At 44.2% G+C, this 14,275-nt stretch overlaps 1 protein-coding gene across 1 annotated transcript in view; it reads left to right on the top strand.

Annotated features, from left to right (window-relative positions):
- vps39 (VPS39 subunit of HOPS complex) overlaps positions 1-14,275 on the top strand; it is a 94,113-nt gene that overhangs the window by 2,340 nt on the left and 77,498 nt on the right. The window contains exons 3-8 of the mRNA XM_084310689.1: positions 627-691; positions 1,486-1,528; positions 7,629-7,723; positions 8,809-8,907; positions 9,869-9,961; positions 11,319-11,502. Of these exons, the coding sequence (XP_084166815.1) occupies positions 627-691; positions 1,486-1,528; positions 7,629-7,723; positions 8,809-8,907; positions 9,869-9,961; positions 11,319-11,502 (579 nt within the window). The remainder of the gene's footprint in view (positions 1-626; positions 692-1,485; positions 1,529-7,628; positions 7,724-8,808; positions 8,908-9,868; positions 9,962-11,318; positions 11,503-14,275) is intronic.

Here is a 14,275-nt window from a genome sequence, read left to right as displayed (position 1 = left end):
ATTAGGTACTAGGGCGACAGTGGCTCAGGAGGTAGAGCAGTCGTCTGAGGTTCTGGAGGTTCCTAGTTTGATTCCCGCTCCTCCCAGGCAGCGTGTCGAAGTGTCCTTGAGCAAGACACTTAACCCCTAAGTGCTCCCGATGAGCATGGGTCAAATGTGAGGAACAAATTGTGAAGCTCTAGTCTATATAAATTCACCATTTACCATTTTATTTACTACTGCGTAATAGTGCTAATCACATGTATGTACAGAGTTACAGTATGTGTACAGGGATACAGGTATAAAGAAGACACTATCCAATCCAATCCAACTTTATTTATAAAGCGCTTTAACAGCCACAGGGGCACAAAGTGCTGTACAGAGGGAGCATATATAAAAACGATAAGCAGCACTAAAAATAGATTAAAAAACAAGAGTACCAAAACAGAGATAAAAAACATTAGGTAAATATAGGCAGCAATACAAATTTAAATAGATCAGAGTACTTTAAAAAAATGGTAGTAAGTCAAATATAAAGTGGGGTCAGTTATAGCCTTGACATGTCAGACCCATAGAACACTACAGAGTAGCGTCTGACGTGTCGAGTCTATAGGTTAGTTACAGTGAACTCTCTCTCTCTCATACAGGCACCAACAGATTTGAAGTGACGCTGGAAAAATCAAACAAGAACTTCTCAAAGAAGATCCAGCAGGTATGTGGAACGCCCTACCTAAAGCTGTAAAGGAATGTGAATCACTACCCACTTTCAAAACCACTCTCAAAGAACACCTACGGGAGACTGCAATTCGAAACTGGCCCCTGTAAATGTCCTAACCCAACCCACTCCAATGTACAGTAAATTACCTAGTATTGTTGTCAATATTCCAATGTACAGTTTTGCTTGTTTGTACAGTGTTCCTCCCCCCAACCCCCTCCAATGTACAGTAAATTACCTAGTATTGTTGTCAATATTCCAATGTACAGTTTTGCTTGTACAGTGTTTCCCCCCCCCAACCCCTCCTACCCAACACCCCCCACCCAACCCCACCCAACCTCCTCCAATGTACAGTTTTTACGTCAAATGTATATACTCCCTTTTCTGGACTCTTTTTGTATCACAAACAGTACTGTATTTGCAAATCTGGTATGTCATAAATCTATAGATGTAGCAGTACTGTCTATCTGTATGTCATGTATGTCATATATGTCCTGATGAATTGAAAATGGGGGACCCTGATGTAAACAAGACGAAAGTCTTTCTCTGGTCTGCATCCCCTTAACAATTGTGTGTATTGAGCTGTACTGTATTGTACCCATTCTGCAATCTGTTAATAAAGTTTTCAATCAATCAATCAATCAGTTGAGATAGAGAAAGCGGATGCAAGATTTTGACAACTACAGCGATGAAATGGACACATCCTCTGTGTCCAGATGAACGTGTTGATGATACCGGATGTCTTTTTTTGTCTCAACTTCCTCTCGCTGTGTTTCTGCTTAATCCCCCAGCTGTACGTGGTGTCGCAGTACAAGATCCTCGTCAGTCTCCTAGGTGAGTCTCTTCTACTAACGGAGCTCGTATTTATCAATTGACGAATGGAACACATTAATTAATGATTGTAATTTCGACAATTGTCTTTAGCAAAGCGATAGTGTGTTGTGACGTTCCTCATTCTGCCTGAGTAAAAATAAAGATTCATAGCCGATATATGTGAAGTATACAGGCATTAAAGCGTTCCGTCTTGAGACGGATTTCCGTCAATTTGATTCTATTTATATAATATTTTGATTTATATTAAAATATATATATATTATTTTTTTTTTTTACCTTTTTTTTTTTTTTTTTTTTTTTAATATAAAGTTTCCCAATAGGGATGTATCAGTAGTATTGGCAGTGGTAGTAGTCGTAATAGTAATCCAGTCTATTTCCAACTAGTTCAACACAGGTAACCACTTTTGCTTAATTTCTTTGATGGCTCAAATGTATGTCTAGTGTCTAGTCGATTTTGTGTTTTGAGCACAACGTTCATCATAGATCTAGCCTCTTAATTTTGCTCTCAAAGTGCACCAGATTGATGCATTTAACTTTAAAACTTAAAAAAAAAAAAAAAAAAAGTTCCGGGGGGGCATCCTTTGTTTGTATGATGACAAGCCTTTTAGTTCATGGTTCAAAGTAATGGGACAAGGGTGCTAGCTCGCCATCAATCAGAAGCTAGCCACAAGACTTGCATTCACGCTCTCCAGCACACAGCCTCCCTGCCTGGCACAACAACCACAACAGTAGGGTCTATAGTCACAGTCAGGGCAGTAGGCTCTACAAGTAGGCTCCCTTAAAACGCTAACGCTATTAAAAAAAAAAATACAGTGGAGGTTAAAATAAGAATATGACTTGGCCTGAAAAAAAGCAGGAGATTTTTTTTTGCTTTAATCCCTGAGTACATAATTATTCTGTAGTGTTGTCTTTCACTCTCCGGATCACACATGTTTTCATGCACATTAATATTCCCAAATGTCATACTGTGTTTATAAGAGCTCGGATAAGCTCCTATCCCGACTATAGTGGTCTTTGATGGTGGTGGTGGTCAGGACACAATTCCCCCCCCCCCCCCCCCCCTACTGGCTGGCAGAAAGTAACATCAGTAAAAGGCCTCAGAATACATCAGGGAAGGAAGAAGTGCTTAGTAGAGGGAGTGCAGGTTTGCCGCATTGATCAGTACTTCTTGAGAAGAAGTCAGTCAAGTCACTTGAAGTCCAGCGACAGGTTAGAATACCACAGTTTGCAGGATATCAGTAACCCTGTCACTGAGGAGGAGGGGGAAAGCACTGTAGGAGGGGGTGTAGATGGTACTGAGACCAGAGAGAAGGGCTGTACGAGGATGTAGATGGTACTGAGACCAGAGAGAAGAGCTGTATGAGGATGTAGATGGTACTGAGACCAGAGAGAAGAGCTGTAGGAGGGGATGTAGATGTACTGAGGCCAGAGAGAAGCGCTGTAGAGGATGTAGATGGTACTGAGACCAGAGAGAAGAGCTGTAGGAGGGGATGTAGATGGTACTGAGGCCAGAGAGAAGAGCTGTAGGAGAGGATGTAGATGGTACTGAGGCCAGAGAGAAGAGCTGTAGGAGGATGTAGATGGTACTGAGACCAGAGAGAAGAGCTGTAGGAGGGGATGTAGATGGTACTGAGGCCAGAGAGAAGAGCTGTAGGAGGGGATGTAGATGGTACTGAGGCCAGAGAGAAGTGCTGTAGAGGATGTAGAGGGTACTGAGACCAGAGAGAAGAGCTGTAGGAGGATGTAGATGTTACTGAGACCAGAGAGAAGAGCTGTAGGAGGGGATGTAGATGGTACTGAGGCCAGAGAGAAGAGCTGTAGGAGGGGATGTAGATGGTACTGAGGCCAGAGAGAAGAGCTGTAGGAGGATGTAGATGGTACTGAGACCAGAGAGAAGAGCTGTAGGAGGATGTAGATGGTACTGAGGTCAGAGAGAAGAGCTGTAGGAGGATGTAGATGGTACTGAGGCCAGAGAGAAGCGCTGTAGAGGATGTAGATGGTACTGAGACCAGAGAGAAGAGCTGTAGGAGGATGTAGATGGTACTGAGGTCAGAGAGAAGAGCTGTAGGAGGATGTAGATGGTACTGAGGTCAGAGAGAAGAGCTGTAGGAGGATGTAGATGGTACTGAGGTCAGAGAGAAGAGCTGTAGGAGGATGTAGATGGTACTGAGGTCAGAGAGAAGAGCTGTAGGAGGATGTAGATGGTACTGAGGTCAGAGAGAAGAGCTGTAGGAGGATGTAGATGGTACTGAGGTCAGAGAGAAGAGCTGTAGGAGGGGGTGTAGATGGTACTGAGACCAGAGAGAAGAGCTGTAGGAGGATGCAGATGGTACTGAGACCAGAGAGAAGAGCTGTAGGAGGATGTAGATGGTACTGAGGTCAGAGAGAAGAGCTGTAGGAGGATGTAGATGGTACTGAGGTCAGAGAGAAGAGCTGTAGGAGGATGTAGATGGTACTGAGGTCAGAGAGAAGAGCTGTAGGAGGATGTAGATGGTACTGAGGTCAGAGAGAAGAGCTGTAGGAGGATGTAGATGGTACTGAGGTCAGAGAGAAGAGCTGTAGGAGGATGTAGATGGTACTGAGGTCAGAGAGAAGAGCTGTAGGAGGATGTAGATGGTACTGAGGTCAGAGAGAAGAGCTGTAGGAGGGGGTGTAGATGGTACTGAGACCAGAGAGAAGAGCTGTAGGAGGATGTAGATGGTACTGAGACCAGAGAGAAGAGCTGTAGGAGGATGTAGATGGTACTGAGACCAGAGATAAGAGCTGTAGGAGAGTATGTAGATGGTACTGAGGCCAGAGAGAAGAGCTGTAGGAGGATGTAGATGGTACTGAGGCCAGAGAGAAGAGCTGTAGGAGGATGTAGATGGTACTGAGGTCAGAGAGAAGAGCTGTAGGAGGATGTAGATGGTACTGAGGTCAGAGAGAAGAGCTGTAGGAGGGGGTGTAGATGGTACTGAGGTCAGAGAGAAGAGCTGTAGGAGGGGGTGTAGATGGTACTGAGACCAGAGAGAAGAGCTGTAGGAGGATGTAGATGGTACTGAGGTCAGAGAGAAGAGCTGTAGGAGGATGTAGATGGTACTGAGGCCAGAGAGAAGAGCTGTAGGAGAGGATGTAGATGGTACTGAGGCCAGAGAGAAGAGCTGTAGGAGGGGATGTAGATGGTACTGAGGCCAGAGAGAAGCGCTGTAGAGGATGTAGATGGTACTGAGACCAGAGAGAAGAGCTGTAGGAGGGGATGTAGATGGTACTGAGGCCAGAGAGAAGCGCTGTAGAGGATGTAGAGGGTACTGAGACCAGAGAGAAGAGCTGTAGGAGGATGTAGATGGTACTGAGACCAGAGAGAAGAGCTGTAGGAGGATGTAGATGGTACTGAGACCAGAGAGAAGAGCTGTAGGAGGATGTAGATGGTACTGAGGTCAGAGAGAAGAGCTGTAGGAGGATGTAGATGGTACTGAGGTCAGAGAGAAGAGCTGTAGGAGAGGATGTAGATGGTACTGAGGCCAGAGAGAAGAGCTGTAGGAGGATGTAGATGGTACTGAGGCCAGAGAGAAGAGCTGTAGGAGGATGTAGATGGTACTGAGGCCAGAGAGAAGAGCTGTAGGAGGATGTAGATAGTACTGAGGCCAGAGAGAAGAGCTGTAGGAGGATGTAGATGGTACTGAGGCCAGAGAGAAGAGCTGTAGGAGGATGTAGATGGTACTGAGGCCAGAGAGAAGAGCTGTAGGAGGATGTAGATGGTACTGAGGCCAGAGAGAAGCGCTGTAGGAGGATGTAGATGGTACTGAGGTCAGAGAGAAGAGCTGTAGGAGGATGTAGATGGTACTGAGGTCAGAGAGAAGAGCTGTAGGAGGATATAGATGGTACTGAGGTCAGAGAGAAGAGCTGTAGGAGGATGTAGATGGTACTGAGGTCAGAGAGAAGAGCTGTAGGAGGATGTAGATGGTACTGAGGCCAGAGAGAAGAGCTGTAGGAGGATGTAGATGGTACTGAGGCCAGAGAGAAGAGCTGTAGGAGGATGTAGATAGTACTGAGGCCAGAGAGAAGAGCTGTAGGAGGATGTAGATGGTACTGAGGCCAGAGAGAAGAGCTGTAGGAGGATGTAGATGGTACTGAGGCCAGAGAGAAGAGCTGTAGGAGGATGTAGATGGTACTGAGGCCAGAGAGAAGAGCTGTAGAGGATGTAGATGGTACTGAGGCCAGAGAGAAGAGCTGTAGGAGGATGTAGATGGTACTGAGGCCAGAGAGAAGAGCTGTAGGAGGATGTAGATGGTACTGAGGCCAGAGAGAAGAGCTGTAGGAGGATGTAGATGGTACTGAGGCCAGAGAGAAGCGCTGTAGGAGGATGTAGATGGTACTGAGGTCAGAGAGAAGAGCTGTAGGAGGATGTAGATGGTACTGAGGTCAGAGAGAAGAGCTGTAGGAGGATATAGATGGTACTGAGGCCAGAGAGAAGAGCTGTAGGAGGATGTAGATGGTACTGAGACCAGAGAGAAGAGCTGTAGGAGGATGTAGATGGTACTGAGGTCAGAGAGAAGAGCTGTAGGAGAGGATGTAGATGGTACTGAGGTCAGAGAGAAGAGCTGTAGGAGGATGTAGATGGTACTGAGGTCAGAGAGAAGAGCTGTAGGAGGATATAGATGGTACTGAGGTCAGAGAGAAGAGCTGTAGGAGGATGTAGATGGTACTGAGGTCAGAGAGAAGAGCTGTAGGAGGATGTAGATGGTACTGAGGCCAGAGAGAAGAGCTGTAGGAGGATGTAGATGGTACTGAGGCCAGAGAGAAGAGCTGTAGGAGGATGTAGATAGTACTGAGGCCAGAGAGAAGAGCTGTAGGAGGATGTAGATGGTACTGAGGCCAGAGAGAAGAGCTGTAGGAGGATGTAGATGGTACTGAGGCCAGAGAGAAGAGCTGTAGGAGGATGTAGATGGTACTGAGACCAGAGAGAAGAGCTGTAGGAGAGGATGTAGATGGTACTGAGACCAGAGAGAAGAGCTGTAGGAGAGGATGTAGATGGTACTGAGGTCAGAGAGAAGAGCTGTAGGAGGATGTAGATGGTACTGAGGCCAGAGAGAAGAGCTGTAGGAGGGGATGTAGATGGTACTGAGGTCAGAGAGAAGAGCTGTAGGAGGATGTAGATGGTACTGAGGCCAGAGAGAAGAGCTGTAGGAGGATGTAGATGGTACTGAGGTCAGAGAGAAGAGCTGTAGGAGAGGATGTAGATGGTACTGAGGTCAGAGAGAAGAGCTGTAGGAGGATGTAGATGGTACTGAGGTCAGAGAGAAGAGCTGTAGGAGGATGTAGATGGTACTGAGGTCAGAGAGAAGAGCTGTAGGAGAGGATGTAGATGGTACTGAGGTCAGAGAGAAGAGCTGTAGGAGGATGTAGATGGTACTGAGGTCAGAGAGAAGAGCTGTAGGAGGATGTAGATGGTACTGAGGTCAGAGAGAAGAGCTGTAGGAGGATGCAGATGGTACTGAGGCCAGCCTGCTGGTCAGAGAGAAGAGCTGTGGGCAAAAAGGTAGAGCTAGAATGAAAGGAATGAATGGGAGACTGTTACCATGGATTTTGCTAAAGGTATTAGATGGGCTTAAAGGAACAGTGGTAAATACATTTGAGAAGATGGGAGACATTTCTTTGACCACTATGAGTAGCATAGATGTTTGGCAAGGTAATTGGGTGTCATTGAGCGCTTATCCTTATCATTAGGGCACAAATATCATATTGAGTGGACTAAACTGGAAAATAAATCTTACTCAAGGTTTACATAGCTTCAGTGTGATTTATTTTCTTTGAGACTTATTAAAGTGTCTACCACAGTCAAATGGGAAAAGTAACTCAAAACAGTGGTCTAGAATCAAATCTATGCATGTATTGAATTGTTTATGAATAGTGAATTTATTATTATTATTATTCTTAATCGAATCGTGACCCCCAAGGATCGAAATCGACTTGTGAGATTTCTGAGTCGCTGCACCTTTTTTAATAAACGCCTCATCCCATCTATGACCTTAGCAGGGATATTATTAGCTAGTATCCAGGATATGAACGTGCACACGATGATGTCATACGATGATGTCATAATCTGCTTCTCCCTCACCAGAGAACAACATCCATGTCCATGACCTCCTGACCTTCCAGCAGATCACGGTGGTGTCCAAGGCCAAGGGGGCGACGCTCTTCGCCTGCGACCTGCAGGTCAGACCCGAGTCCAGTGATTTGAAATGAAGGGAGGGGGGCATCTCGACATCCTGGGGATGATGAAAACGTTGTGTCTAGGATGATCCAAAACAGATTCAGGGAAGGTCCCGGGATGGTAGATAAGAAAAAGAAGAAGCTGAATTCATCATCATACACAACCACGTTTGTTGGATTTGGGACGGTTCTTTCTCAGTTTGGGATGAAGGAGGTTAGGGTTAAGGTGGGGCGTGAGGTCCATTGAGGTTAAGGTTATATGTAAGGGATAATGTATAGCTACGAGGTCATTGTCGCAAAATAATTGACCGACACAGAGTTTAAAATACCGAGGCGCCTCGCCGAGGTGTTTTAAACGTCAGTGAAGGTCAATTATTTTGCGACAATGACAGAGTATAGGCTATACATTATCCCGCTTATTACATGGCTAACTTACTAACAATATACCTAATTCATTTAATCATTTTACACCATCGACAAGACGAGATCAAATGCAGACGCAGTTCTGTTCTGTTGCTCCCGCTGTCATCGCCCGCAGCTTGCACTGATTAGTGCAGCTCTGCATATGCTGAGAGTGGGCTTGATTACTCCAGCTGCGAAAAACAATAATCACCGGTGGTTATCGAAAAATAATTCACCGCTGTCGGGGGCTATTGACCAATCGCAATCAAGCATTTCGGCGAATGTTAAAATGCCATGTAATAAATGTATATATTTTATTATTATATATATAATAAACATATAACTTGTATTGTATAGATTGTTGTTTACAAATCGACTATGGTTGAGGAGCCGGGAAAAACCAGCATCTCATGTTTTTCTGAATGTATGTACTTTAAAAAAAAAGCTGTGACAATAAAATAATCTGAATCTGAATCTAAGGTATTTTATACATGAGTTTTTAGGGAGTCTCATCACAGAGGGAATTTTCACTGAATTGTTAAATGTATTTCTCATAGATTGTACGTACTGCTGCACAGTTGTCGTATTCCCAATAGTAGATGCTCATAAACAAAGATCTTTCCTCCTCCTAGCTGTTTTGTATCGTGTGTTTCCCTGACCTGATTAAATCTTTCTTGTATCTTTAGCAATCCAGCACGGGGGAGGCCAGGCTGAGGATGTGTGTCGCCGTGAAGAAGAAACTCCAGTTGTATTTCTGGAAGGACCGAGAGTTCCACGAGTTGCAGGTGAGTTACACTGTACTCATAACTACCTACCTCACTGTACTCATAACTACCTACCTCACTGTACTCATAACTACCTACCTCACTGTACTCATAACTACCTACCTCACTGTACTCATAACTACCTACTTAACTGTACTCATAACTACCTACCTCACTGTACTCATACTGTAACTACCTACCTCACTGAACTCATAACTACCTACCTCACTGTGCTCATAACTACCTACTTAACTGTACTCATAACTACCTACCTCACTGAACTCATAACTACCTACCTCACTGAACTCATAACTACCTACTTAACTGTACTCATAACTACCTACTTAACTGTACTCATAACTACCTACCTCACTGTACTCATAACTACCTACTTAACTGTACTCATAACTACCTACCTCACTGTGCTCATAACTACCTACTTAACTGTACCATAACTACCTACTTAACTGTACTCATAACTACCTACCTCACTCAATCTATAGCCTATCCATATAACACTATAGGATTGCAATGTACAATAACACTGTCTCCACCGTATATACTTTATATATATATAGTGTGTATATATAACCATACTGTACACACTGCATAGTTAAACCCCTGGCTAGTTTACTTGTACCAAATGTATATGATAATACTGTACCTTTTTATATTAGCATATTTACCCTGTAGCTTCATCATATATACTATATATTCACATGTTGCACTTAACTGTTACTTTGCACTCTGGGTTGGATGCCAACTTAATTTCATTGTTCTGTACTTGTGCTGTACGATGATACATTTTAATCTAATCTACAGTAACATGTTTTCAATGATCTGACTGTGAGGTAAAATGCAACACAAAGGCCCAAGTTCTGAACTTCTGTCCAAGTTATCCTCTGATCCAAACCACACAAACATTTCTGTCCCGATTCATCCTCTGATCCCAAACCACAATTGTTTTTCTTCCGTCCGCCAGGGAGACTTCGGAGCGCCAGACATCCCCAAGTCCATGGCCTGGTGCGAGAACTCCATATGCGTCGGCTTCAAGCGAGACTATTACCTCATCCGAGTGAGTGTGACAGTGATTGATAACCGCAGCTGTGTGTACTGTACGTTCTGGTGCTGCCCTGCTGTGCCCGGTAACAAGTCTGTCACGGCCGTTGTGTTCCTGTGCCAACGTCCTGGGGATGAACTTCTAACGGTATTTGATATCGGGGGCCAATACTGATCTCAGGGGATCAATATCTGTCCTCCTTTCTACCTACAGATGATACCAGAATCCAATTGGAACATGTAATGTAAATGAATGTGTAAATGTATTACATCAATCATTTTGGTCCACTGACACCAAACTAATGGTCAAGTCAAGTCAAGAGTTTTATTTGTCACGGCATACAGTCAAGTATACAGTGAAATGCGGGGGGTCTTGCCCGCAACGATTGTGCATAATACAATAATAAGAATCCAATAGGATGAGAATGCGACATTTGTGCAATAATACAAGTAATAAGAGTAAAGACATATCGGGTATATGTACATAACGTTTACAAAAGCATGGTAAGACATGCTAGGTCCTGTGATAGTGCAATACACTGTTAGCTACGGATGAGGCACTGGGTCTTATGTACTCTACTATAATAAGTCTGAGTCTATATTGTTCTGTAAAAGTAATGGATGGGATTTGTATTTGGTACAGTATTTCGTTTTTTACTCGCCCATAACCAGTGGTGTAGCCATACTGGTATTGGGTGTAGGGCCAACACCAGGCAAATCATCTAATGACAACAAACGAATGGTCGGCACGGACTACGTAACTAACGTACGCCATACGTACCTTATGTATACTGCACCACTTAATTACTCATAGTATATATTTTGATTCTAGTGTTTATTGTAACCATATTTATTGAAATGTATAATATAACTGATTGGGCATACAGACCCTCATCTGCACCTTTGATCACACTGCCTACTTGCTCATATGAGTATATTATTAATTAATTATATTGTTTACACTGCCTTGTCTTCTACTATTACCCTGCCCATACCTGTACCCCCTCCTCCCTCATGCTGCTATGATGCCTGAATTTCCCCCAAGGGGATCAATAAAGGAATATCTTATGTAGTTATCCTTATTGTTCAATATAATCAATCAGGTTTATATTTAGCATCAGGTGATTTTTCTGTTTTGTTCTATTCTACTATTATTATTAGTATATTGTTATTTATATAATTTTGTATTATATATTGTTATTTGATATTATTTTATTATCTGTTATATTATTATCTTTCCCTGCCTGTACCTCCCCTCCCCCATGCTGTCATGGCGCCTGCAGTCCCCCAGGGGGATCAATGAAGGGACACTTGACTTGAAGAGTGACGTGGCTGCCTCCCTCACTAACCCGCACGGCCTCTCTGATCCGCAGATGGACGGTCGCGGCTCCATCAAGGAGCTCTTCCCCACGGGGAAGCAGCTGGAGCCCCTCGTCGCCCCGCTGGCTGACGGCAAGGTGGCGGTGGGCCAGGACGACCTGACGGTGGTGCTGAATGAAGAGGGGGTCTGCACCCAGAAGTGTGCCCTGAACTGGACGGACATCCCCATCGCCATGGGTAGGGGAAGACGCTAGCCTTCTGTTAAAGGGCTCTTCCACTGAAATGGACTTTTTTCCACCATCTCGTGTCGCAAATTTGAGGTCATGTGATTGCATTTTCCTCACTTTCCTCACAACTCAACACGAGCAATAAAAACTAGGGATGTTCGATATTGGCTTTTTTTACCTATACCGATATTGTCCAACTCTTAATTTCCGATACCGATATATGCAGGGTTCCCCCCTCAAAAAACTGAATAATTTCAGGTAATTAACATTACATATCTCTTGTTGTGTAATTAACACAACATTATGCATACTTTGACAATAAATAAAATAAGAATTTGTTCTTACTTGCTTGCCTGGGTAAATAAAGGTTAAATAAATGTAAAAGATTCTTTTTTTATATTTTCCAATATCACATTTTTATGCCAATATCGGCCGATAAGATCGGACATCCCTAATAAAAACATATATATATATGTGTGTGTGTATATATATATATATATATTAAACTAAATAAGACTTGTGCACATCTGGTTGGACCCCGACTGGAGGTGCAGGTCAGCGCAAGAGAGATAAATAAACTAAAAGGAGAAAACCTTCAAGGGAAAGAAGGGACCGCACACTCCACAGGACTGGTTTTTGCTTATTTATTGTTGCACAACGCGTTTCGCTATCGCTTCCTCAGGTGCAGGCATAGCACCTGAGGAAGCGATAGCGAAACGCGTTGTGCAACAATAAATAAGCAAAAACCAGTCCTGTGGAGTGTGCGGTCCCTTCTTTCCCTTGAAGGTTTTCTCCTTTTAGTTATATATATATATAAAGAGAAAAGAAAAAATATATTAGGGAAATGTATGATTCCGTAGAATTACAACCCAAAAGACAATTTCAGTGGATTATTAGACACGATTACTCATTGGTTTGAGAACATCATATGACGACGACTGAATTAGTTTGACCTTTCTTCTCGACCAAAGGCTGCCTTTCTGGCATCTTCTACAAGTTACCAAAGACGTCTCAACACAACTGGAGAAACACGGCGTGGCTCCCTCCTCCTCCTCCTCCTCCTCCTCCTCCTCCTCCTCCTCCTCCTCCTCCTCCCTCTCGACACGCCAGCTGAAGCTACTGTTTGGGGGGGGTGGGGGTGGGGGGTGCACCGCTGTGAAGGAAGGGGGCGCTGTGTTTACAACACGAGACAAAACGAGAGCAACGCGGCATGCGGCGCAATAATCGCTTGATCTCGATTATCTCATTTTCATGATTGTGGGAAGCCTGTAATTGAAACTTGATAAATTGCCCAGCTCTGCGTTTTCGTGACTCTAACAACACTCTTATTGTGCGCTGTGTCTCTAATACACAGCAATATATTCACACCATACGTTAATTTAGTGGGCCCAATTAACACGCAGCGATCGGTCATTTTGATACAAACCGACTTTAACGGTATATTACGTACAGGACATTTATAAGTACCACAGTTTTGTTGGCAGTGGCACGTCGTTATCCAGCTGCCGCCATCTGTCCCGTCTCCCCCGCTCTTCTACCTAGTCTGTCTTTCCCTCTCCTCCATATGTGTTCCATGTTCTACCTAGTCAGTCTTTCCTCCATATGTGTTCCATGTGGATAATCCTTCCCGCTCGCTCTGCGTTGACGCGTTGCCGTGGTTTCCCAGCCGAGTCGGCGAGAGGAAGACGAACGACCTGCACCCCTCTCCCCAGTCCCGTGACGCCGCGCGGGGGCGACATGTCTGCTTTACTAATGAGCCTTGTAACAAAGAAAGATGCAAATGAAACCTCTCTTTTTGTTTCAAAGGCGCCCTCTCTTTCCTTCGGTGTCTGTTGGAATGCACTGTATTGAAGTCGTGATCTATAATAAAAAACGTTTTTTTTTATTACAGTATAGATCAGGGGGGAAGTAAGCCTCCGAGCAAGAGGTTCAAAACGGTTAGCAATTTCCTCGTTTTTTTTATGCGGTCTGCATTGTGGCTTTGGCTCAAACCCTCCACTCCGCTCCTCATCAATCACATGCCCAGTCCTCCATCACCCCGGCAGGGAGAAGAAGAGCCGAGGCTCCCCCCCCCCCCCCCCCCCCCCCCCCCCCCAGGCGTTAGGCTCTCTCCCCACATTCAGATTCTGAACCCAGTCCTGTCCAGATAGCTGGCTCCAGCTGGATTTCCTGTCCCACCACCACTAGCCTCGAGGTCTCCATTCCCAAGTGATTACGAAGGTGCCTCCATGTTCTGCAGATGGGCGTGTGTTGCCACGATTTACACTGGCGTTCTTAACCCCGTCACTACCACGCTACAAAAGGGTTAACCCTTTCACTGAGAAAATACAGAAGGTTAACCATTTCACTACCACTAGTGAAAGGTTAACCTTCTGTGGTTGTGAAAGGGTTAAACAGTGTTGCACACATTGATTTAGTTTGACACTTATTGAGAGTAAATGAGTTTGAATGTGGCCACCGGTGTTGGTTACAGCTCCATGGAATGATGTAGATGAAAGAATAGCAACACGTTGTCTTGTAGGGACTTATACCTTATCATTTCAACCTATACTATTCTTTGCGTTGTACTGTACCTCTGCTGTACGATGGCAATACATTTGAATCTAATCTAATCTAATCTACGTTCAGATTTTATCCTGTGAGGTCCTACACCTCTTGATTGATTGATTGAAAACTTTATTAACAGATTGCAGAATGGGTACAATACAGTACGGCTCAATACATACAATTGTTAAAGGGATGCAGACCAGAGAAAGACTTTCATCTTGTTTACATCACGGTCC

This window comes from Notolepis coatsorum (genome assembly GCF_963971535.1).
Source record: "Notolepis coatsorum genome assembly, chromosome: 3".
Lineage (NCBI taxonomy): Eukaryota > Metazoa > Chordata > Actinopteri > Aulopiformes > Paralepididae > Notolepis > Notolepis coatsorum.
The sequence above is the reverse complement of the archived record's forward strand: the minus strand, read 5'-3'. Positions and strand labels throughout refer to the sequence as shown.